This window comes from Myotis daubentonii, chromosome 3, assembly GCF_963259705.1.
Source record: "Myotis daubentonii chromosome 3, mMyoDau2.1, whole genome shotgun sequence".
In the NCBI taxonomy this organism is placed as follows: Eukaryota; Metazoa; Chordata; class Mammalia; order Chiroptera; family Vespertilionidae; genus Myotis; species Myotis daubentonii.
In genome coordinates, this window is record NC_081842.1 from 192,459,119 (window position 1) to 192,483,806 (window position 24,688).

The 24,688-nt window shown below is 41.5% G+C and overlaps 1 protein-coding gene and 1 long non-coding RNA gene across 2 annotated transcripts in view; both read left to right on the plus strand.

The window, feature by feature from the left end:
- LOC132231247 (uncharacterized) overlaps window positions 1–24,688 on the plus strand; it is a 150,296-nt gene that overhangs the window by 55,376 nt on the left and 70,232 nt on the right. The window lies entirely within an intron of this gene.
- NASP (nuclear autoantigenic sperm protein) lies at window positions 702–23,432 on the plus strand. The gene is made up of 13 exons (XM_059689990.1): window positions 702–771; window positions 3,115–3,225; window positions 9,605–9,685; window positions 10,452–10,561; window positions 11,175–12,161; window positions 16,504–16,583; window positions 16,841–16,926; window positions 17,240–17,313; window positions 17,893–18,081; window positions 18,189–18,355; window positions 19,678–19,734; window positions 19,837–19,914; window positions 22,628–23,432. Exons 2-13 carry the CDS (start codon window positions 3,173–3,175, stop codon window positions 22,769–22,771), a joined length of 2,106 nt encoding a protein of 701 aa, XP_059545973.1. The 5' UTR covers window positions 702–771; window positions 3,115–3,172; the 3' UTR covers window positions 22,772–23,432.

Sequence of the window (24,688 nt, forward strand, 5' to 3'; positions counted from 1 at the left end):
AAAAATCAATTAAAAATATTTTAAAAAATGCTTTTATTTATTTTAGAGAAAAAGGGAGAAAAATATTAAGCTGTCTCCTGCATGCTCCCCTGCTGGGGTGATCTAGCCCCAAACTCAGGCATGTGCCCTGACCAAGAGTCAAACCAGTAACCTGGTGCATGGGTCATTGGTTAATTATTTTTTATAGGAAGTCTAGTTTATCAATTTCCCTTTTATTGTTATTTTTTTAAGCTGTGACATTTTTTTTTATACCTCACCTGAGGATATTCTTAGAGGAAGGGAGAGACAGAAACATTGATCAGTTCCCTTATGAAAGTGTTCCAACCCAGGGATGAAACCTACAACTCAGGTATGTGCCCTGACTGGGGAACCCAACCAGCAACTTTTTAGTGCAGAGGATGACACTCAACCAATTGAGCCACACTGGCCAGGCCATTGGTTGCTTCTTGTGTGTGCCCTGACCAAAGATGAAACCCACAATCTTAGTATATTAGGATGATGCTCTAGCCAACTGAGCTACCTGGCCAGGGCCTACATATTTCTTTTCGTTGAATTATATTTTTATTGTTTTCAGAGAGGAAGGTTGCCTCCTACATGCCTCCTACTGGGGTTTAATCCTGAAACCCAGGCATGACGAGAATCGAACCTGGGACCCTCAGTCTGTGGGCTGACTGATGCTCTTATCCACATATTTACTTTTCCCTCCTTATTTTTTCATTACAGAATTGAAGATGCTCCTGCTCCTTCTACCTCTGCAGATAAAGTGGGGAGGTAAGATTATTTACTTGGTACAGCTAGGTTTGTATTTAATTAAATTAATTATTGTGGGGGTTTTTGCAAATTACACGTACTTTATTTACTGGTTTGCAAGCCTTCTTAATGGTATGTATGATATTTTACATAGTTGATCTCAACTTTGTTCACATTGATGTCAGTTGTGTTTGGGTTTTAATGTTCTAGGCTCTGCTCAGTTGCTGCTGTTGCTATTTGTTTCAGGATCTAGGGTGGATACTCTCACATAAAATCCTATTTTAATTCCTTCTCTGGCTGTTCTTTTATGGATTCTTAGCTTTGTGTAATTATACCTACAATGGAACCTGTCCCAAAGTCACCAAAATACTCCAACATCACATGAGAGGAAGGAAGAGGAGAGAGAGATAGAAACATCAATGATGAAAGAGACTCATTGATCAGTTACCTCCTGCATACCCCCTACTGGGGATTGAGCCTGCAACCTAGGCATGTGCCCTTGAACGGAATCGAACCCAGGACCTTCCAGTTCGCAGGCCGACGCTCTATCCACGGAGCCAAACTAGTGAGGGCTATATGTGCATATTCTAATTCTCCTAGTTAACAAGAGATGTCCAAGGCCAGCCACAATATATACTAATGAACCATATAATACTGCGTAGGTACACAGGGAATGTTCTTGACATCTAAAATTTCTACGAGCTTAAAAGGGATTCCCCTTCCTGGTCCAGGCAGCCATGGGGAGGAGTCAGTTTCATTATGTTTAATAGGTAACAAATAAGACCAAATATTAAGGTACTTATTTGTAAATCAGACTGTGGTGTCTAGACAATGATGTGTTTTTTTACATTTGAATAAAATACTAGGATTGAAAGTTTAGTTATGCTCCTTATTCCTTATACAACATGACTAACAAAAGTTAACCTATTCTTTTTTTTGTTTCTGCTGATACAGATTTCTTTGTAAGGTTACTATTTTCGATTTTTTAAAAAATATATATTTTATTGATTTTTTACAGAGAGGAACGGAGAGAGATGGAGAGCTAGAAACATCGATGAGAGAGAAACATTGATCAGCTGCCTCCTGCACATCTTCCACTGGGGATGTGCCCGCAACCCAGGTACATGCCCCTGACCGGAATCGAACCTGGGACCTTTCAGTCTGCAGGCCGACGCTCTATCCACTGAGCCAAACCGGTCTCGGCAACTATTTTCGATTTTGTTGTTATTTTAGTTTAAAAGTTTTAAATTTTATTTTGAGCCCACATCTACTTCCATATAACTTCCCCATCTTGATGTGACCATGATTCTTAAGCAGAGGTAATAAGTGTAAAGCTAATCCAAAAGGTAGGTGCCTGAGTTGCATCCCTAGAGATTTTATTTGTTTAGCTTCAGATAGAATTCAGGTTTGTGTGTTGGGAAAACTTCCTGATAATTCTTAAGCTCACTTAGGTTGAGAATCACTGTTTCCAATTTTATTTAATCCTCCTACAAAATATTTGCATGTGTCATTTTTTTTTATTGCTCCATGAATTTATTAGCATATATTAATGCAGTAAAGACGGGACAGAAACTCACAAACATTTTAGTTTCAGAAAACACATTTGTAGGAAAGGAGTAACCAAGGACCAATAGTATTCTAGGGTCTTGGTGGATGCATTCATGGGGGAGGAGGTCTCATTCCAGGAGGAGACATGTCTGTTGGTGTCCCTTAAGCAGGGGTGGGGTGGAGGGATGGGGCTAGCCTAATTGATGGGCTCATGGGTGGTCTCATACCAGGTAGAGTAGCCATAATGCCTGGAGGTGGGTGTTGCCCAGCCCACAAATGTGTGGGTAGTCCCCTGGACCCGTGGCTACTGAGTTGGGGTTCCAGCAATGCTGGCAGTGGCTACAAAAGCTGTGACAATACCTTTTCCCTGTGGAGTCATTACCTGCTTGGAGGGTCCTCAATCACTTTGGCGCAGGGCCTGCTAGTTCAAAAATTGGACCGCTAGCTGGAACACAGCAGCCAAGCCAACTCCAGGGCTTCCTGCAGCTTCTGCAATGCCAGTATCTTTTGGGGAGGCTTCCCTCCACAATCATGGAAACCAAGTTTATTTGTTGGTAGTGAGTAGATAAACCTTTAAGAGGAAATATTCTAGTCGAATTCTGAGAATGTTGCCTCAGAATCTTACCAGAATGTTTTTTCCCATTTAAGGAAAACTTATAAGATAACTTTTGCTTTTGTAGTGATAAATGTGAGTTAGCTTAGCCTTGCAGAGTAGTTCACAGGCTTAAAGAAATTATTATGGTTTAAATGTAGCAGGTTTTCAAGAAATAATGACTTTAAAAGTATTTAACACATGAAAAATTTTTTTTCTGGCAGTTTGGATGTGGATAGTGAAGCTAAGAAGCTGCTGGGCTTAGGACAGAAGCATCTGGTGATGGGGGATATTCCAGCAGCTGTCAATGCTTTCCAGGAAGCAGCTAGTCTTTTGTAAGTACTGTGTTTTGCTAAAATGTAATCCTATCTTTCTAATAAACTTGAGTCATAAGAAGTTGTTTTATGAGAAAAATCAAGTGTAAGAGTTTAAAAAGATTATTTTTCATGTATAAGTTCTATAAATATAAAATCTACATATAACTGAGCAATTGTAGCCTTTGATTTTCCTGAGTAAGGTAATCTGTTTTCTAGTCACTGCTAATTAGGGCGCCCAGCTTGTCCTGGTTAATTGCAGGAGTTTTCCATTTTTAGCATTGGAAAGTCTGTATCTGGATAAACTCAATCCCAAGTAAACCATGATGGTTGGTCACCCTACCATTAATATTATTATTAGCACAGTATTTTTCATACTCTTATCACTTTGTTATCTGCTCTGTTAGCAAGTTGGTAATTACCACCAGGTAATCATATCTGTCTTCTATAATAATAAAAAGGTAATATGTTAATTAGACTGGACATCCGTCCTGGTGAAACTGGGGCAGGGAAGGAAGCCACCCCAAGTCCCAAGTGCCTGAGGGAAGCTGGTGTCTGCAGCCAGGGGAAGGAAGGCCTACTCTTGCATGAATTTTCGTGCATCAGGCCTCTAGTGTATCTGTAGGTATCTTGGGGAAACAGGTTAGCTTTAGTGCTTCAAGATTGATTGATATTAACCAAAGGCTTTTAATGCACCTCTGTATGCTGAGAAAGTTAAATCTTCATTCAGGCATTAGCCTGCCAGCCTATGCCTTGATTTGAGCTAGTTCCCTCTAAGATATCATTACCAGTAGCAATGGAAGTCTGTCAGCTTTCTTAATTAGCTTATTGTTAACACTAGTAGCCCAGTGCACAGATTTGTCCACATTGAAAGAAAATTAATTGGAAGAAATATTTTAATATTGCTAGTCACCTTTTCTCTTTAATAGAAGTGTCAACCAAATTCACTATTGACAATGACAGATGGAAATACACACTTGTGATTGGTGCCAGCAAAAGCTTTATATGTATTGCGCACGCGTGATTCAACTTAGCCTTTTATAGATATAGAATAAACTTGCTTAATTAGACCTGCTTCTATATATTTTAAATATGATGTTACATGCAAGGAACATTAATATTTCAAGAATAAAAAGATTTTAGGTATAATATTACCAAAACTGTATTGACATAACATGTCACAAAAGTTGTAGGAAATATAAAAAATATGCAAATAACAGTATTACTTCTATTATATTCTAGTACTAGGGGCCTGGTGCACGAAATTCGTGCACTGGGTGTGTGTGTGTGGGGGGGAGTGTCCCTCAGCCCAGCCTGCCCCCTCTCACATACTGGGAGCCCTCAGGCCTTGACCCCCATCACCCTCCAATCGCAGGATCGACCCTCATTTCCCCCCCATCACTGGCTCTGCCCCCAGCCCCCTCCGGTTGCTGGCTCTGCCCCTTGCCCAGGCCTGATGCCTCGGCCAGAGGCGTAGACCCCCATCACCCTCCAATCGCCTGATCGGCCCCTTGCCCAGGCCTGACGCCTCCACCAGAGGGGTCAGGCTTGAACAGGGGACCCCCATCTCCCCCCAATCACTGGCTCTCTACCCCCACCCAGGCCTGAGGCCTCTGGCCCAGGAATCATGCCTGGGTAGGGGACCCCCATCTCCCTCTGATCTCTTGCTCCACCCCCCGCCCAAGCCTGACGCCTCTGGCCCAGGCATCAGGCCTGGGCAAGGGGACCATGATATCCCTCAATCCCCGGCTCCACCCCCCGCCCAGGCCTGATGCCTCGGCCAGAGGAGTTGACCCTCATCACCCTCCAATCACCAATCACTGGATCGGCCCCTTGACCAGGCCTGAGGCATCCGGCAGAGGTGTCAGGCCTGGGCAGGGGACCCCCAGCTCCCCGTGGTTGCAGGCTCCGCCCCTGCCCAGGCCTAATGCCTCTGGCCTAGGCATCCAGCCCAGGCAGCGGGGACCTGCAGTGGCAGCAGGGGATGCCGCGATTGCGCGGGCTCCGCCCCTGCCCCTGCAGGACGCCTCTGGCTGAGGCGTCCGGCCCGGGCAGCGGGGACCCCCAGCTGCAGCGGCCCCGCGATCGTGGGCTTCGCTTTAGGCCCAGGCAAGGGACCCCTAGCTCCTGGGACTGCCAGCTTCGACCGTGCCCAGCTCCCATCGCTGGCTCCACCCCTACTTCCTGCTATCACTGGCCAGGGCGGAAAAGGCACCTGATTCTCTGATCATGGCTGGGTGGCAGGGCAAAGGCGGCCCCAGGGCCGCCTTTGCCCTGCCCCCCAGCTCTTAGCTCCCCCCTGGGTTTCCGATCATTGTCAGTGGCAGGGGGCTTCTTCCGCCGCTCTATTTTTGTTCATCAGTTTATGTTGTTCATTATATTCCACAAATGAGTGAATGATATGATATTTATCTTTCTCCGACTGGCTTATTTCGCTTAGCATGATGGTTCCTTAAATTTTTTTAAGTCCAGTTGCTTTTTGTTTTTTTTAAATATATTTTTATTGATTTAAGAGAGGGAGAGAGAGATAGAAACATCAATGATGAGAGAATCATTGATTGGCTCCCTCCTGCATGCTCCACACTGGGGATCGAGCCTGCAATCTGGGCATATGCTCCGACCAGGAACCAAGCCCATGACCTCTTGGTTCCTGGGTTGACGCTTAACTGATCAACCTGGCAGGGCTTATTATGATGCTTTTAAAGTCTATTTTGTCGAATATGAGTATTGCTGCTCCAGCTTTGCTTTTTTTTTTTTTAAATTTCTTTTCCATTAGCATGGAAAATTTTTTCCCATCTCTTCACTTTCATCCTCTGTGTATCTTTTGAGGTGGATCTCTTGTAGACAGCATATAGTTGGGTCATGTTTTTATATCTATTCACCCACCCTACACCTTTTGATTGGAGCATTTAATCCATTTACAATTAGGGTTATTTTTTTAAAAAAATATATTTTATTGATTTTTTTACAGAGAGAAAGGGAGAGAGATAGAGAGTTAGAAACATCGATGAGAGAGAAACATCGATCAGCTGCCTCCCTCACATCTCCTACTGGGGATGTGCCCGCAACCCAGGTACATGCCCTTGACCGGAATCGAACCCGGGACCTCTCAGTCCACAGGCCGACGCTCTATCCACTGAGCCAAACCGGTTTCGGCAATTAGGGTTATTATTGATAGGTACTTATTTATTCCCATTTTAATTGTGTATGGCTAGGTTTTTCTCTTTTCTTCTCAAATCCCTTAAGCATTTCTTGTAATGCCTGCTTGGTGGTAATGAACTCCTGCAGCTTTTTTTTTTTGTCTGGGAAGCTCTTTATTTGACCATCTATTTTGAATGATAGATAGCCTTGCTGGATACCGTAATCTTGGTCTCAGATCCTTGCTTTCCATTACCTTAAGTACTATATGCCATTCCCTTCTGGCCTTTAGAGTTTCTGATGAGAAATCAGGTGTCAGCCTTATGGGAGCTCCTTTGTGGGTAACAGTTTTCTTTTCTCTTTCTGTCTTTTAATTTTTGGCATTTTAATTAGGATGTGTCTGGGCATGGTTCTGTTTGGGTTCTTCTTGTTTGGGGTTCTCTGTGCCTCCTGAGCTTGTTTGACTTTTTCCTTTTCCAGGTTAAGGAAGTTTCCTACCATTATTTCTTCAAACACCTTCTCTATTCCTTTCTATTCTAATATTGTTACGTTTCATTGTCCCACAGCTTCCTTAAGCTGTCATCCTGTTTTTTAATTGTTTTTTCTTTTTGGTTCTCTGATTGAGTGATATTTTCAACTCTGTCTTCTAATTCACTGATCGACTCTCAGCTTCCCCTAATCTGCTGAGTATTCCTTCCAATGTGTTCTTTATTTGTGTTATGTCATTCTTTATCTCAGACTGTTTTTTCATAGTTACTATACCTTTTTTCATACTGTTGAGCATTTTTAACATCATTACTCTAAACTGTTTCAGATAAATTTTTATTTTTATTTTTATTTTTTATTTTATTGATTTTTCACAGAGAGGAAGGGAGAGAGACAGAGAGCCAGAAATATTGATGGGAGAGAAACATCGATCAGCCGCCTCCTGCACATCCCCCACTGGGGATGTGCCCACAACCCAGGTACATGCCCTTGACTGGAATCAAACCTGGGACCCCTCAATCCGCAGGCCGACACTCCATCCACTGAGCCAAACCGGCTTTGGCAGATAAATTTCTTATCTCTGCTTCATTTATCTTTTCTGGAGAATTCATTCGCTGGTTCTTTCATTTGGGGGTTGTTTCTTTCCTCATTTTGGTTGTCTGTTTGGGTTTGTGATTATGTTATAGGTAGATCCTCTGTACCTCTCAATCTCTAGTGCAGGACAGTCTTAAAGGCTGTTTCTGACTAATTAGATCAGGCAAAGACTCAAAGCCTCCATAGACCGCCCCTGTCTACAGACTTGAATTGCCCCCCAGGCAATCGTCCTCAGGTGTGGCAAGAGTTTTTTCAACAGGGTGGGACAGTTGTTTATGCCTGAAGGCTAATAGTTCATTTTAATTTCTTCAGTGGCCTCAGGGCAAGGTGTTTTCCAGTGGGGTGTGTCCACTGTCTTCCCCTCAGGCAAGGCAGATGTCTATGTGGGAAAGATGTCCTCTGCTTTGTGATGGAATGGCTCATCCCAGGAAACTTGGGGTGTCTGCCTTCTGAGCTCTATTCCCCAAGTCCCCAGTCCTGGATTCTGCTCTCACAGGTCCAGTCCACTTCACCCTCCCTCTGCTGGAGCACAAGGTGGGTAGCTCCACAGGGAATTTTTGTGCTTGGACCCTTTAAGAGGGTGCCTAAACTTTCAGCTGCCACTCCCTGGCAGACAGCAACCCACTGCTTTTCATAGCTAGATGTTATGTGGGTACCCCCCTCAGTTTGGTGCTCTCTGCTGGGCAGCCCAGCTTGGGGATTGGATCCCCGAGTTCTCAGTGGCACCCCGCCCCTGCAGCTGAGATCTCTGTCTGGGACTTCAGTTGCCATCTGTGGGTGCCCAGCTAGCCCTTTCTCACTGCTGCCCCTCCTACTAGTCTCCACCTTCGGTCCTTGGGTATCAGGGTTCTCTCCTGCGAGTTTTCCATTGATTATTCAGTAAATCTTTCTGAATTTCAGTTGTAATTCAAGCTTGCTCCTGGGAGCATGTCTGTGCAGCATTCTCCTACTCTCTCCTTCTTCAATTAAACCTGCTTTCTGATGTAGCTAAACTTTTTACCAGCCCAGTGAAGCACCCCAACTACTCTTTCAGGTAATTGTCAGCATCACAGCAGTAAATATCAACACAAAGCAGATTATTATTATAGGTCATACAGGAAGAACAAAGGTAAAATATTAACTGCAGCAGTGTTTGACTGTATTCTGCGCAGTGAGAAAACCTGAAGTCGTTTTCAAGTTCCACCATTTCTTTGCAGTTGGGTCAAGTTTCTAAACTTTCTAAATCTCCGTTTTCTGGCTAATGAATAGAAAATAGGATTCTACCAAGTCTCCTATCTACCTATTCCAAAACTTCTGTGGGGATCAAATGAGATGAGGAACGGGAAAACCTTTTACATACATTTGGTTATATAAGTGTGAAATGAAACAGACTATCCTTAAACTTGACTTTCTTCATAGTACTTCCTAGATTTTTTTTCTTCTGTTTTTCCTGATTAGTTTCTTTAGTTAATCTCATTAGACTCTCAATGCTGGTAGTTGACCTTACTTTGCATGGCTTCTGCCAATCCTTTACTACATGAAAATGGTTTCTTGACATACAGTACCTCCTCCTTCCCGTTTATCATACTTGTGTGATTTTTTCCTTCCTGCTTCCCTGTGTAAATAATAGCTAAAACTTATCTATAAATCTGTATTTCTAAGCCTTATTTTAAGTGCTTTTATATACATTAACTCAGTTCCTGCAGTAGCTCTCTGAGCATTCTTCACATTTCTATTTTACAGATGAGAAAACAAAGGCACTGTGAAATTAACTTCCCAGGCATTCTACCAGAGGAAAAATGCTCTTAACTATATCATGATGCTTTTCCATGGGCCTTACTTATCCTTTAGGCCCCAGCCAACTAGTAGTTAGTCCTCTAACTATTTTGGCCCATTTTGACACTGGTCTTATAGCAGAAGAAATCCCTATTGATGTAGTTTAGGTCTTAGATTATATGTGATAACTGTAGTAAATTGATGTCATTTAGAATATATAATATATGTATAGCTGAAGAACGGGCAACATTAATTTTATGCCCTGCTTGTTAGGTCAAGGTCCATTTGACCTTGACTGGAAAGCAAAAGAGGGAAGTACTGGTTTCCTATAAGTGTGTTACTGGAAGAATGTCATAACTAAAGAACTAGAAATAAATGTTTTAGAGTAGGTGTTAATTCAGATCTTTGATGTTTATTCTCTTTATAGAGGTAAAAAGTATGGAGAGACAGCTAATGAGTGTGGAGAAGCTTTCTTTTTCTATGGGAAATCTCTTCTGGAGTTGGCAAGGTATGTCTTTGAAGTCACAATTTATAAGTAGAATGTTTTGTATCACCACAATGGTCTATTTAAACACTTTAGTTTCTTTGTTTGCTAAGATTGTTTACTAGCTTGAGATTTCACATGAAGTAAGAGACTAATTTTACTAAGAAATAGGAAATTAGGGAGAGCATGGAAGTTTTTTGAAAGGCACTTCATGCAAAGAGTAAAATTATACATAAGTTTTGACTTTGGGGTCAGAAAACAGTAGCAAATGAATATCTCTAACAAATAAAACTTAGAAGTTGTCTTAATTATTGTAAAGTTGTTGTGTGGTTTCCACCAGAAATTATTCACCAGGATAAAATACATTGAGGGCACATGAAACTAGCAAATTATCTATGATCTATTTAATATCAGTTCTAGTAAGTTTCCTAATTTTATAGAGCATTTTGGTGATTTGTCGTAATAATCTTGCCAGAATGGTTTTTTTTCCCCATTTAAGGAAATGTCAGTGGGTGTGAGGCTTGGGAAATATGGCCCTATTATAAGGGAAATATATACTGATCTTGTTCTTTTTATAAGAGTCACCAATACTTTTCAGTAGCTGAAGGTTATACTTATTCTTTCACTGTTCTCCCAGCCTTAATTTATAGAAGTTTTTTAGGAACACCTACGTTATATTCTCTGCATTTGCTTACTCTTCTGTTGCTTTTATAATATAGGATTACAATTTCTGTTGTAAATTATTACGTTCTAGTTATCATTCCTTTAGTACCTTTTCCTTTTTTCCTAGAATGGAGAATGGTGTTTTAGGAAATGCCCTGGAAGGTGTGCATGTGGAAGAGGAAGAAGGAGAAAAAACAGAAGAAGAATCGCTGGTAGAAAATAATGATAACATAGATGGTATGTGGAGTTGCATGTGGCATTAAAGAGATGCAACATATATTTCTTGTGCACAAGTGACGGAGATAGGCTCTTCCTATCCAGGATCATCTATAAGATGCCTAGGTGATAACCTGCATCGGGCGGAGACTTCAATGGAAGTGGCTGATTACAAAAAGTGACTAGGTTTTTTTTTTTGTTTGTTTTTTAAGAGGATAACTTATTTTTTTAGAAACTCTGTGCCACTCAGTTATTTTAATAGCAGTGCTTTCAGAGCCCTTTTACATTTTGTGTGTGTAAGAAATTCAAATGTTAATTTCTAAGCCTAGTTTGGCCAATCAGATGGAGGTCTATAATGTTTAGAGGAGAATGTAAAGCTTGGCATCTCCACTAATTGGTATTCAGAATGCTTAAGCTAATTTAGGGAGCTTGGGTTTCTTTTGCAATAAGTTGCACTGCTAGATGGGACTTTACCTTTGCTTTTCTTAAAGGGGCAGATAATTTGTAGGCCATCCGCTAAAACTTAAGCCAGGCTGTTTGAAGGGTTTAAAGGGAATGTGTTTTTAGTTTCCATTTATGCCTTTAACATTAAACTCGAAGACATGTTTATGCTTCATGTTCTTTAACCATGTAGAGGAAGCAAGGGAAGAGTTGAGAGAACAGGTTTATGACGCCATGGGAGAAAAAGAAGCAAAAAAACCAGAAGACAAGTCTTTGGTAAAGCCTGAAATTGACAAAGAACAGGAGACTGAAATGGAGAAGGGTGAAAGAGAAGATATGGATATAAGTGAGCCTGCAGAGTTACTACAGGAAAAAGTTGAATCAACTCCAGATCACTTAACTGAAACCACTGAAGAGGCAAAAGGAGTATCAGTATCAGGACTGATTGAAGCTGAGGTCATTGCTGGGAAGCCAGAAAACAAAGCACCTGATGTTGAGGAAGGAAAATCAGTTTCTGTACCTGATGTCCAAGAAGAGTACAGCGAAAAAGGGGGTCAGGACAAACAGGAAGAAGTAATTGTGAACATAGAGGAGAAGCCAAAAGAAGCTTCAGAAGAGCCGCCTACTGTGACTCTAGAAAAGCAGGCCACTGCAGTGGAGGTAGAAGCAGAGCCTATAGATTCAACAGTTGAGCCGGTGGATGTGGGTGGGGATGAGCCAAAGGAGCAGGTAGCTGCCTCTAAAAATGATCCAGGAAAAGCTGTTCCCGAGCAGTTGGTAGGGCAAGAAATGCCTCCTGCTGAAGAGTCACCAGAGTTGACAACAGAGGCTGCAAAAGATGAATCACAAGTCTCTGAGAATCCTGGGCAGGAGGCCAAAGTTCTCCCTAAGGATGGTACAGTCAGTGGACTGTCAGCTGCAGATGAGACTCCTGAACCAGAGACTAATGCAGAAGGATTAACAGAAAGAAATGATGGCACAGGACTAGAAGAGGGTAGGGCAGAGTTGGTTCCTAACCAGGAGGAGACTAAGCTATCTCTAGAAGAGTCTGGGGCAGCTGGAGATGGGTTTGAGACCAAGGTAGCCCAGGGGGGTACTGAGAAATCCCCTGAAGACAAAGTTAAGATAACTGCTAATGAAGAAACACAAGAGAGAGAAGAACAGATGAAAGAGGGTGAAGGTAACCGGGATATGCAAGACCTGCAGTGGGTGGAGTACATTCTGGATTTGACTCACTAATCATGGGTAAAAGTCAGTCTTCCATTCAGGATTTTCCGTCTGCCTTTGGATTAGGAAAGGGCAAGATGAAAATGGGGGTAGTTTAAAAAGGTTGTGATAAGTTGAGCGAGTTAAATCAAAAGCAAGACTTCTTTAGCTGGCTTATAAACTAACGCTTTTACTAACTGCAAAATAGGCCTTCTTTGATTTCTGAGACTTGGCTAGCTATTAGTAACTTGTACCATACTAGCCAGTAAAGCTGGATGGGTGTGGGGTCAGTAGGGCAATAGTGGGCTAGGCTGGCAGAGAATGCTGAATGGATGTTCACTTGCATGCCCCTGAATTGTTTTACTTGCTGTTCACATGGTTCCTTTTTTCTGCTTTAGGAAGCAGGATTAGAGCAGTAGAATCCACTGAACCTGGTACACTTAAGCAGGCATGCCATTTAAATTCAAGTTCACTCTTGAAGGCTATATTACCAGAGTGAAAGAATTCTGGTAACCCTCTTTAAGTCTTCAGAAATATTTAAAGGCTATTCACATTAGTTAAAATTAGACCCTTCCAAAAGATAACAAAAACGTAATTGGCCACCTTGCTACTTTCTCCCCTCATGTTTGCTTTGGTTGCCAATCTGAAATTTTTGTTACTTAAACATTATAAAGTGGGTGCTTTATATAGTATTATTTAGTCTACTTTTGATTCAACTTAACCAACATGTATAAGCCCCTAATTAGTAATTAAAAAATTGGCACATCTGAATTAAGTTGTACTATGATTTGAGGATTCTGCTGTCTATAAAGTTCATCTAACGTTGGTATTAATAACCACAAATGTATACCAATTAATCATATAGTTGACAGACTAAGATTTTTAAAGACCCATTATCAATATTTGTAGCTCATTCTGATAAACTTGTACCTATGTGCAGGTCCTTGCACTCCAGCCAGCACAGGCATGGTAATCAGAAATGAATTTGGCTCTAAATGGTAGCACCATTGGACTGTTCATGGGCTTTTAGAAATTCGTTTAGGTAAAGGACAGAACTGAACTTCTCAATTTTTAAAAACTCCCATGTCTTGATCTTTAACGATAGTGAGCAAGAATAGTAAAAGCTCTGCTGGCTCTTACAGTTGGACTTTGAGTTATAAGCTACAGTAGAGATGTCATATTTCTCCACAGATGTTCAATAACTATTCAGTTGGATCATCAGTAACGTGTTGTTAGAGCTCTCCCATACATACATATCTCTTATTCTATAATAATACTATGTAATAAGTAGTATTATTCAAGTTGTAGTGATGAGGAAATTGAGGCTTAGGGTTACATTAATTGACTAGGGTCAACCAGTAAGTCCTAGTACTGGAATCCAACCCTAGATCTAACTTGAATATATTGTTCTTCCTAAGCAGCCTCACTCTGAGGAAAGTAACTTTTATCTTCTCCCTTAACCACCTCCTATCAGAAATTTATGTGACAACACAATTGCAGAAATCTTGTGGTTTTCTCTTAAAACTCCATTTCTTACCACCTCTTAAGCTGTGCATATCCCTAATAAAGAATATTGGTCTGGTATTATTTCTAGTGTCATGCTAGATATGATTAGTAAGTTAATAGAATTTTAATATTGGAGGCATAAAGCTTGGCCACACTCAGTTGGACTATACTAGTCAATCTCTAGTGGTTATCCTGTGAGAAGGCTAGAATAGCTCGAAAATCATATTGCCTTCACTTTGCTTTTTGCTACAAGATCAGAAAAATGATATAAAATAATGTCTCCCTTTTCTCAGAAAGATGATAGGTAGGCATACCACACGATTCCATTTTTAGAGAATATTGGAAAATATGTTAACAGCTCTCTGGACATCAGGGCATTTCTGTTAATACCTGGGTATTGGTTACCAGGTTGGAAAGTGTCTTAAAGTAGTGGCTTTCTTATTTTTTATTTTCTTAAAAATATATTTTATTGATTTTTTACAGAGAGGAAGGGAGAGAGATAGAAACATCAATGAGAGAGAAACATCGATCAGCTGCCTCCTGCACATCTCCTACTGAGGATGTGCCCGCAACCCAGGTACATGCCCTTTACCGGAATCGAACCTGGGACCTTTCAGTCCGCAAGCCGACACTCTATCCACTGAGCCAAACCGGTTTCGGCAGTGGCTTATTAACCTACCTTCCTCTTCATCATTCCATGAGGGTAGTACAGATTCCTTGAGAAAAACCTGTATTTTTCTCACTGTTGTAAGAATTGTAATTTAAAAATTTGATATAAAACTCAAAAAATTAGGTGTATTTTACCAAATTAGATGTCATCTTCTAACATTCTAGTCTGAGTAGGAATAGATACCTGATTATTAAGAACTGATAGAATAACAAATATTTTGTCAATTTTTTCTGCAAATTGAGAAGATAAAGTCTGTTAAAAGACTACATAGATCCTTACAACCTGTCATTACATAATCTATTAAAAGACAGACTTCATTGTCAAGACAATAAAACCACTCATCTAGTTTAACATGAGGGAACTAAGTACACAAACCACTTGGAAATTTGGTATGGAAAAATATGCTATATGGTGATGGGTATTTGTATTTCAAAAGTACTAAATTAGGCCCTGACCAGATAGATCAGTTAGAGTATCATCCCGATATGCCGAGGTTGCAGGTTCAATTATTGGTTAGGGAACATAAGCAGCAAATGAATAGATAAATAAGTGAAACAACAAATCAGTCTTTCCCTTCCTCTCTCTAAAATCAATTCATTGCCCTAGCCCAGCCGTGGGCAAACTACAGCCCCCGGGCCGGATCCGACCCATTTGAAATGAATAAAACTAAAAAAAAAAAAAAAAAGACCGTACCCTTTTACGTAATGATGTTTACTTTGAATTTATATTAGTTCACACAAACACTCCATCCATGCTTTTGTTCCGGCCCTCCGGTCCAGTTTAAGAACCCATTGTGTCCCTCGAGTCAAAAAGTTTGCCCACCCCTGCCCTAGCCGGTTTGGCTCAGTGGCTCAGTGGATGGAGCGTTGGCCTGCGGACTGAGGGGTCCCAGGTTCGATTCCGATGAAGGGCATGTACCTTGGTTGCGAGCGCATCCCCAGTGGGGCGTGCAGGGGGCAGCTGATTGATCTCTCTCATCTATGTTTCTAACTCTCTATCCCTCTCCCTTCTCTGTAAACAATCAATGGAATGTATTTTTAAAAAACATCAATTCATTTCTATATTTACATTCTCACAGTAGGTTGTTGGGAGACAATAATTGAGCTCTTTTACTGGTGTTAACAATATTAATGAAAGATATAAGAGGTGGTAGCACATTATACACAATTTATGAATTGTCCGTTACCCTGAATAGCCCATTTTAATCACATGGCATTCTGAACTTTACATGCTGTGTAGAGCTAATTATTAATAGTCCTTATAGGTTATTGACTTGTGAGTGTATGTCAATTAGATAAAATATGGTGTCATTATGGCTGCAGATTTTAACATGTTGCTGGAGTGAAATAACTGGTTATAGTACTTTTCACTCAAATTCTGTACATGCTAAAGCTGGCTGGAGTCTGTGACATGCTCACTGGTGGGAGTTGGTAAAGGCTATGCTTTTCTCTCCACAGCTCCATTGTGGGAAAGCTAGTCTGTTCAGTATTCTTGCTCTGAATGAAGTAGAGAATTTTAACTTTTAGTACTTTCTCAGCTTTTTCGTAGTATTATCTAAAAAGGAGCTTAAAGATGCCAGGAACACTGGCTAAAGATGCCTCCAAATTGCTTCTGGCTGAGTATATGGGAAGTTGTTGACATTGAACAAGAGGCAGTAAACTGTCTTCATCTGAATGATCTAAATCAGGGGTGGGAAACCTTTTCTCTTTTTTCCTGTCAAGGGTCATTATAACATCATTTGCTTAATATAATTCACTTAATATAAATTTATGTTGCTATGAAAAAAAGTTTATTTGTTGAGTTTCCAGTCCTGCCTGCAATTACCTTGGGCAGGTCAGACGAAGTGATTTCTGAGGCATTATATGGGCCCACAGGCCGGACCTTCCTCACCCCTGATCTAGATTAACTTTTAGAAAATAAACACTTAGCATTTGATTGTTGAAGGTCTGAATTATAGACACTACACGATTAGACTAATCCCTGGGCTTATTTATATCAGCCAGTTCAAATGTTGGTTGGTTTGCCTTAGCATCGGGCCTGTCCTACCCCAGAATATAGGTTATTTCACAGATGCTTATTGGAATCTGACTAGTCAAAAGATACCTTAGTATTCTCAATACTGAGGAATTTTTGCTTGCAGAAACTGAGGGCTCAGAAGAAGAGGATAAAGAAAATGACAAGTCTGAAGAAACACCAAATGATTTAGTTCTTGAAAACAAGGTAATCATTTGCTCAATATATTTTGCTTCCTTATTTTAGGGCTGTAGTTTTATTAGTTAGTATATGTGTGACTATTCATGTCTAGACATCCATTTGATCTCATTGTTAAGACCCGCTGTAGGTGTTAGGGAAAAGTCTGAATTTTGAATCCTATGTCAGGTTTTTTTAAGCCATACTAAATTATCTATTTAGGTTTGTAATCTAAAGATGCCTGTCTTGTACTTCTGCCTAATACCAATGATTTGGATATACTTTAGTCACTTCAAGAAAATGAAGAGGAGGAGATTGGGAACCTAGAGCTTGCCTGGGATATGCTGGATTTAGCAAAGATCATTTTTAAAAGGTACAACTCGTGGTGCTTCTAGGCCAGCGGTTCTCAACCTGTGGGTCGCGACCATCGGAAAACACATATAGCATATCAGATATTTACATTACAATTCATAACAGTAGTAAAATTACAGTTATGAAGTAGTATCGAAAATAATTTTATGGTTGGGGTCACCAGAATATGAGGAACTGTATTAAAGGGTCGCAGCATTAGGAAGGTTGAGAACCACTGTTCTAGGCTCAGATTGGGAAGTTGGTGGTTGCAAATAGAACCTAGTTATGGTTGGACAAATTCTGTTAAGGTTTCTGACCATATTTCCTTGTTTTAGGCAAGAAACAAAAGAAGCTCAGCTTTATGCTGCACAGGCACATCTTAAACTTGGAGAAGTTAGTGTTGAATCTGGTAATACATCTTCCATTTTACTCTTCCCCTAATGTACTCCCACCCAGTCTTTTTCAAATTCCTTTATTTTTTTAAATATATTTTATTGACTTTTTTTTTTTTTTTTTACATAGAGGGAAGGGAGAGGGATAGAGAATTAGAAACATCGATGAGAGAGAAACATCGATCAGCTGCCTCCTGCACCCTCCCCCCACCCCCCCCCTCACCCCCCACCGTTGATGTGCCCACAACCAAGGTACGTGCCCTTGACTGGAACTGAACCTGGGACCCTTCAGTCCGCAGGCCGACACCCTATCCACTGAGCCAAATGGGTCAGGGCTCAAATTCCTTTAAATCAAGCTTGATCATAAATTATAGGCGGTTAGCTTTAAAAGGACAGTAGGTTTGGGTCCCTATAGTCCCTAGAACAGTGAATAGTATTTCCTAAAAGTCACTCTACCTGAAAGTCTTAGTTATTTTGATATTTTTTTTTATAATCAAGGATCATGAAATGTAAATTGGGGAGCATTCCCCCAGAATAGTCTAAAATTTAGAAGTACTATAGTATTAAATGCTTGCTATTGTTTTTCTCTTCATTAGAGAATTATGTCCAAGCTGTGGAGGAATTCCAGGCTTGCCTAAACCTGCAAGAGCAGTACCTAGAAGCCCATGACCGTCTTCTTGCAGAAACCCACTACCAGTTGGGCTTGGCCTATGGGTACAACTCTCAGTATGATGAGGCAGTGGCACAGTTTGGCAAATCTATTGAAGTCATTGAGAAGAGAATGGGTGAGTGAGCATCAGCTGTTTTCACAATGATTTTGATGGATCCAGTAATTGATAAGGTAAAAGTGAATCTTTTCGTGGTAATTTACTGATCACTTCAACCTTTGTAGCTGTACTCGATGAGCAGATGAAGGAGGCTGAAGGGTCACGTACTGAATGTGAGAAAGAAATTGAGGAGCTGAAGGAACTGCTACCTGAAATTAGAGAGAAGATAGAAGATGCAAAGGAGTCCCAGCATAGTGGGAATGTAGCTGAATTGGCTCTGAAAGCAACTCTGGTTGGTTTGGTTTCCTTTTCAAGTTTTGATAATAACATGTTCGATATTGTTGAAGGCATTGTGGTATTAGTGTTCTGTTGGCTAGGAATCTTAGGTATAACATGGTTTCCAGGGAGTTGGAAGTCAGAGGGGACGTGAGAACTCATCTAGATATTCCTATCAGATAGTATAATGCTTAAGACAATACACTCCAGATTGCATTTGACTCCTATCTTTGCTGTTTACTATATATGACCATGAGCGTGTTTACTTTTCTTTGCCTTAGTTGTCTGATCTGTAAAATGGGGATGAAAATAGTACCTGTATGTTAAGACATTTCTAACGGTGCAAGACAGATGGTATTTGTTTAATAACTATAAACTGTTGTGTCCATCTCTGAGAATTCCTCTGTATAGATTAGTGAGGTGTTTGAAAGCTTTTAACCCCAGATTGCCTGTCTATGCCTTTTGGTGCTAGGGTGTCAGGATGATAGGATATGGAGGATTTGGTTTAATTTTTTTTCTTTTTTAATATATTTTTATTGATTTCAGAGAGGAAGGGAGAGGAAGAGAGAGATAGAAACATCAATGATGAGAAGGAATCATTGCTCAGCTGCCTCCTACGCTACACGTTGGACCCAGCAGGCAACCCAGGCATGTGCCCTTGACTGGAATCGAACCTGGGACCCTTCGGTCCGCAGGCCAACACTATCCACTGAGCAAAACCGGCAGGGCAGGTTTAATTTCTTTAGTTAGGTCTCACCCAAGGATATTTTTTCCCCATTCATTTTTTTAAAATACATTTTTTATTGATTACAGAGAGAGGAAGGGAGAGAGATAGAAACGGCAATGATGAGAGAGAATCTTTGATCTGCTGCCTGCTGCACACCCCACACTGGGGATCGAACTGTGACCTTCTGGTTCATAGTTCAACGCTCCATCACTGAGCCACGCCAGCTGGGCTCCCCATTCATTTTTAGAGAGAGAGAAACATTGATGTGAGAGAGATACATTGATCTGTTGCCTCCTGCACACTCCCCTGCAACCCAGGTATATGCCCTTGGCTGGGGATCAAAACCCAGACCCTTGGGTCCACAGGCGGATACTCTAATCAGGGTGCCAAACCGGCCAAGGCTTGGTTTAATTTCTACACTCTGTCTGTATACCCCAGATTGGGTCTGGCAGGTAACAGGCATAGGTAGAGGGGGTAGACAGTGTTGCTGCTATATGGGGCCACTATTTGAGGTCTTAATCAGTTGCTTTGATGGTGGGTACCTGTTGTAAGCCTGTGGGTGACCCAATGGCTTCTATCCTGGGACCCACTGCAGTTTGTCATCTTCACAGGTAGAGAGCGCTACTTCAGGTTTCACTCCTAGTGTAGGAGGCTCTTCAGTCTCCATGGTGAGTATTCAGGTTTTTTGTTTTGTCTCTTTAATATTAGACCTCATTCTTTGTCTCATGTGGCTAGCTATTCATTGCTAACAAAGGCTTCCTTTTTGTCAGATTGCCAGTAGAAAATCAACAGATGGTGCTTCCTCATCAAATTGTGTGACTGATATTTCCCACCTTGTCAGAAAGAAGGTAAATTTACATGTGATCATTTCTTTTCTTTTCTTTTTTCCAAATGCACAAGGAATACCTTTCTTGGTGCAAAGATATTTGCAAAGGTGGTAAGGATTTGCAAGTAAAGATAGTTTTCATCCCTACCCAGGTAGCTCAGTTGGTTAGTGTCGTCCCACTGTGCCAGGGTTGCTAGTTCAAATCCCTAGCCAGGGCACTTACAAGAATCAACCAAGGGATGAATAAATAAGTAAATACAAATAGATGTTTCTCTCTTCCTCTCCCTCTCTCTCTTCCTCTCTCTAAATAAAATCAATTTTTAAAAAGATACTTTTCCCTTGCATACTTCTTTTTTTGTTTGTTTGTTTCTACTTCTTTTTTTTTATTGTTTTTATTTTTTTTTTTAATTAAATCTTTATTGTTCAGATTATTACATTTGTTCCTCTTTTTCCCCCCCCATAACTCCCCTCCTCCCAGTTCCCGCCCTACCCTCCGCCCTCACTCCCCACCCACTGTCCTCTTCCATAGGTGCAGGATTTTTGTCCAGTCTCTTCCCGCATCCCCCACACCCCTTTCCCCCCCAAGAATAGTCAGTCCATTCCCTTTCTATGTCCCTGATTCTATTATAATCACCAGTTCATTCTGTTCATCAGATTATTTATTCACCTGATTCTTAGATTCACTTGTTGATAGATGCATATTTGTTGTTCATAATGTGTATCTTTACCTTTTTCTTCCTCTTCCTCTTCCTCTTCTTAAAGGATACCTTTCAGCATTTCATATAATCCTGGTTTGGTGGTGATGAACTCCTTTAGCTTTTCCTTATCTGTGAAGCTCTTTATCTGACCTTCAATTCTGAATGATAGCTTTGCTGGATAAAGTAATCTTGGTTGTAGGTTCTTGGTATTCATCATTTTGAATATTTCTTGCCACTCCCTTCTGGCCTGCAAAGTTTCTGTTGAGAAATCAGCTGACAGTCGTATGGGTATTCCCTTGTAGGTAACTGAGTTTCTTTCTCTTGCTGTTTTTAAGATTCTCTCTTTATCTTTTGCTCTTGGCATTTTAATTATGATGTGTCTTGGTGTGGTCCTCTTTCACCAGGTGGGGGAAGTTTTCTGTCATTATTTCTTCAAATAGGTTTTCAATATCTTGCTCTCTCTCATCTTCTGGCACCCCTATAATTCTGATGTTGGTACGCTTGAAGCTGTCCCAGAGGCTCCTTACACTATCCTCGCATTTTTGGATTCTTTTTTCATTTTGCTTTTCCGGTTGGATGTTTTTTGCTTCCTCGCATTTCAAATCATTGACTTGATTCTTGCGCTCCTCTGGTCTGCTGTCGGGCGTCTGTATAATATTCGTTATTTCAGTCCGTGTATGCTTAATTTCTAGTTGGTTCCCCAATATAACATCGAGGGTCTCATTAGTTTTCTTGTAGATCTCATTAAGTTTATCGGCGGCTTCTAAACAGTTCTTGAGAGACCTTAAAGGTGTGGTTCTGAACTCTATATCTTCCATTGACAATTTTGTCCTGTTTCTTTGTCTCCGCATTTTGTTATGCTTCCTTGGTGCACCCCCTAGTGGTCTTTGTTAGCAGTCTTATAGTTAAACCTTGATTGTTGTAGCTAATCCCAGGGAGGGTTTGACCTCCAGGCCAAGTGGCTATGAGATTCAGCTGTGTCAGCAGTGAGAGAACTTCTGTCCTCTAGGGAGGTGCTAATCTAGCCTTTGCCTGAGGCTATCCGGCAAATGCCTCTGTGCAGGGCTTGGGCGGGGCGGGTCGAACAGGATCAACAGGGTGGGCCGGAGAGAGCAGTTATGGCGGCTCTCAGTCCTGTCCCAAGGGGCTCTGCCTCTCTGAGTCCCAGCACCCGCTGCAAAGCTCGGAGAGAAAGCTGCACTCGCTCTGACCGAAGCCAGACAGTCCCGCTTCTCCCGTTTGAGTCTGGGTCCCTAAAGACTCGCCCGGATCTGGTGCTCAGAGTCTGCGACTCCCTCCCGATTGAAAACAACAACCACGCCCTCCGCCGCCAGCCAGCTCCGCGCACTCCGCACCTCAGAATTTGACTTCAGCACTGCGCCTCCTCTGAGTGTCCGTATGCGTTTCTCTTTCCTCCTAGTTGTAGGACTTCCACTCAGCCAGCGTTCCTGTGGTTCTGGGTGATGTCCCTTCCGTCTTTTAGTTTCACTTTTGAAGTAGTTGTTCAAAGCAGCAAACTCCGGAGTTAACCTATGCCGCCATCTTGGTTCTCCTCTGCATACTTCTTAAAGCAAAACTCACCTGGCCCAAGGACTCATCCGGAAAGCTATTGAGGAGGATTGGTCAGATTGGCTCCTGTTAGTAAGCTGTCAGGTTTTCTTTCAAGTCATTTAGTAGCAGACCTTCTGATAAACTCCTGTGAGTCTGCCTTTTGCCTTTGGTTGCAATAGTTTTCTCTTGTGAGAGAGTCTAAATCCTGCTTTATTTCCTGACTCAAATTTAGTATATTAAACTTGTGATTTGGTTACTGTTCAGATCTACTACTCACACCCACCCCACCCTTCCATTAGAGAGGCTGAATTGGTATGTTGGCACAGACCAATTTATTCTGCTTTGCCTCCTGTGGGTTGAGAAAGACCCTAAGAGCTATGACTCCTTTTCGGGCTCTTTGCATACAACAGGGGGAGGGGTGTTAAAGAAGTGTTATTTTAAAAACATTAAACATGTTTGTTGAAGATTTTACAATTATATCTTTAGCGGAAACCGGAGGAAGAGAGTCCCCGGAAAGATGATGCAAAGAAAGCCAAACAAGAGCCGGAGGTGAATGGAGGCAGTGGGGATGCAGTCTCCAGTGGAAATGAAGTTTCTGAAAACATGGAGGAGGAGGAGGTGGGCAGTTAAAGCAGGGCTTGGACTCTTGCCTCATTTCCCCTTGTTCTCAGGGCCTGGGGAAACCAGTCCTCCCAAGTGCATGTTCCCCACCTTGAGCCTGTTTGGATTGCTTGAGTGTAACCTTCATAAAAACAATGAGGTTATTCAGGAAACAGTTTGGTATGGACTATAGGACATCTCACTGGCCAATGGAACCTATATACACACCACGAGTCCTGCTCTGTGAATGTATGAGAAGGCTTACTTGTCAAGACCTTGGGTCACTTCTGCTTGCTTCTTTCCATGTAATGTATGAACATTGGCTCTGTCAGCCCTATTACAGAGTGTTTAAGAAATTGGATTTATACTTTGGTCATTGCCCTTTTAGTATGGGAATAAGGTAGAATTTAGGGGACTTGTTTTGACTGAGGCCTACTCAGTTGTATAAGATGGAATGGCTTGAACAAGGGTGACTTATGCCCAGGCTCCCTGTTTATCTTCCAGGCTGAGAATCAGGCTGACAGCCGGGCAGCAATGGAGGGGACAGTGGAGGCTGCAGCTACAGTTGAAAGCACTGCATGTTAAGAGGGAACAGAGCCTTCCTCCCAAGGGAAAGTGTTTTTGTATATAATGTATTTTTTCACTTTTGGGGGATTTTGTATAACTTCAATAAAGATTGTATGCAAAGGTTGAGGCTTTGATGGCTTTTTTCTTACATACTTACTGAATCTGTGCCTTGAAGCACATTGGTTTTATATAGTGACTAAAAGTACTTTTCCCCCCTTTCTGTTGAATGTTCTAATCCAAATTTCTATTTAATGTAGATGTGATCAAATCAAGTGTGGCTGCTGGCCAATGGTGCTATATTTTTTCCATTTTAAATACTTGAGAGAACGCAGCTGTCTTGCAAACTTTTGGTGGTGCTGTCCCTGAATGGGGGCTACAAAAACAAGACTTGGTGACAATCTTACTCTTTGGTGCTTATACTGTGTGATGGGCTCTGTGAGCTGATAACAGCCCTTAAGCCAGGCCTTGGGAGGTACCTGTTTTTAATTATTCCCCTACTCCAACTAGGGCCATGATCCTGTCCTGGGGAAAAAACTTTGAAGAAAACTGGTATGCTGCTGGTAGAGAATTGAGCTTTCTGGACTGAACGTGGCTAAGGGACTGACCATGATGGACACTTTGGGTGTGGTTGGAAGAATCTGGGGAGGCTGGCTGGTTGAGATATGTTATTTTCTGTACAGAAAGGTTGAACTATATCAACACTTGGAATTGTTACCCATCTGCAGTTTTGACTTCTCAAATAAACACTCCTGGAAAAAAACCAAAACACTCCTGGTCTGGACTTGTGTTTAAAGATTTTAGAGTGGGATCCTGGGCTTTCTGGAGCATTTCTGTGTGGAATTAGGGTTGAAAGGCAGTAACTCTACTAGGGATCTAGTACCAAAATCCCATTTAGGTCCTCAGCGATGTCCAAGGCACAGAGCTGTGTGAGACTGGCAGAGCTGTATTTGACTCTGACCCTGACTCTTAGTTTAAAAACCTGCTTCGCATTGGGCACTATTTATCTCCAGATTATAATAAAGAGCTAATATGCAAATGGTCGTTGTGCCCTTGCGCCCTTGCATCGGGGCTGGGGTACCTGAGGCTGCACCCCCCCGCCTTAAGGGGCTTGACGGGGGTGGGGCAGGCCGGGTATGAGTCTCCGTGAAATTTCAATGTGTGCGCGGGTGGGTAGGGACTTGACTCTGGGTCCCACAGTGCACCCCAAGATTCTGACAGGAAGGAGATTTTCATATACATTTTACTAATTTTCTTTCATCTTAGACACTTCTATTATAAAGAGCAAATAGCAATATTAAAATACTTCCTCTAATCCCTTTTTTATATATATATATATATATATAATTTTTTTTCAATATATTTTATTGATTTTTTACAGAT

What these genes read in the sequence shown, in the direction of transcription:
- NASP (XM_059689990.1), top strand. Translation starts at nt 3,173, where the DNA reads ATGGGGGATATTCCAGCAGCTGTCAATGCTTTCCAGGAAGCAGCTAGT. An exon ending in GCAAAGATCATTTTTAAAAG is followed by an intron (nt 16,927 to 17,239) that starts GTACAACTCGTG and finishes TCCTTGTTTTAG; the next exon opens with GCAAGAAACAAAAGAAGCTC. An exon ending in AGTCATTGAGAAGAGAATGG is followed by an intron (nt 18,082 to 18,188) that starts GTGAGTGAGCAT and finishes CAACCTTTGTAG; the next exon opens with CTGTACTCGATGAGCAGATG.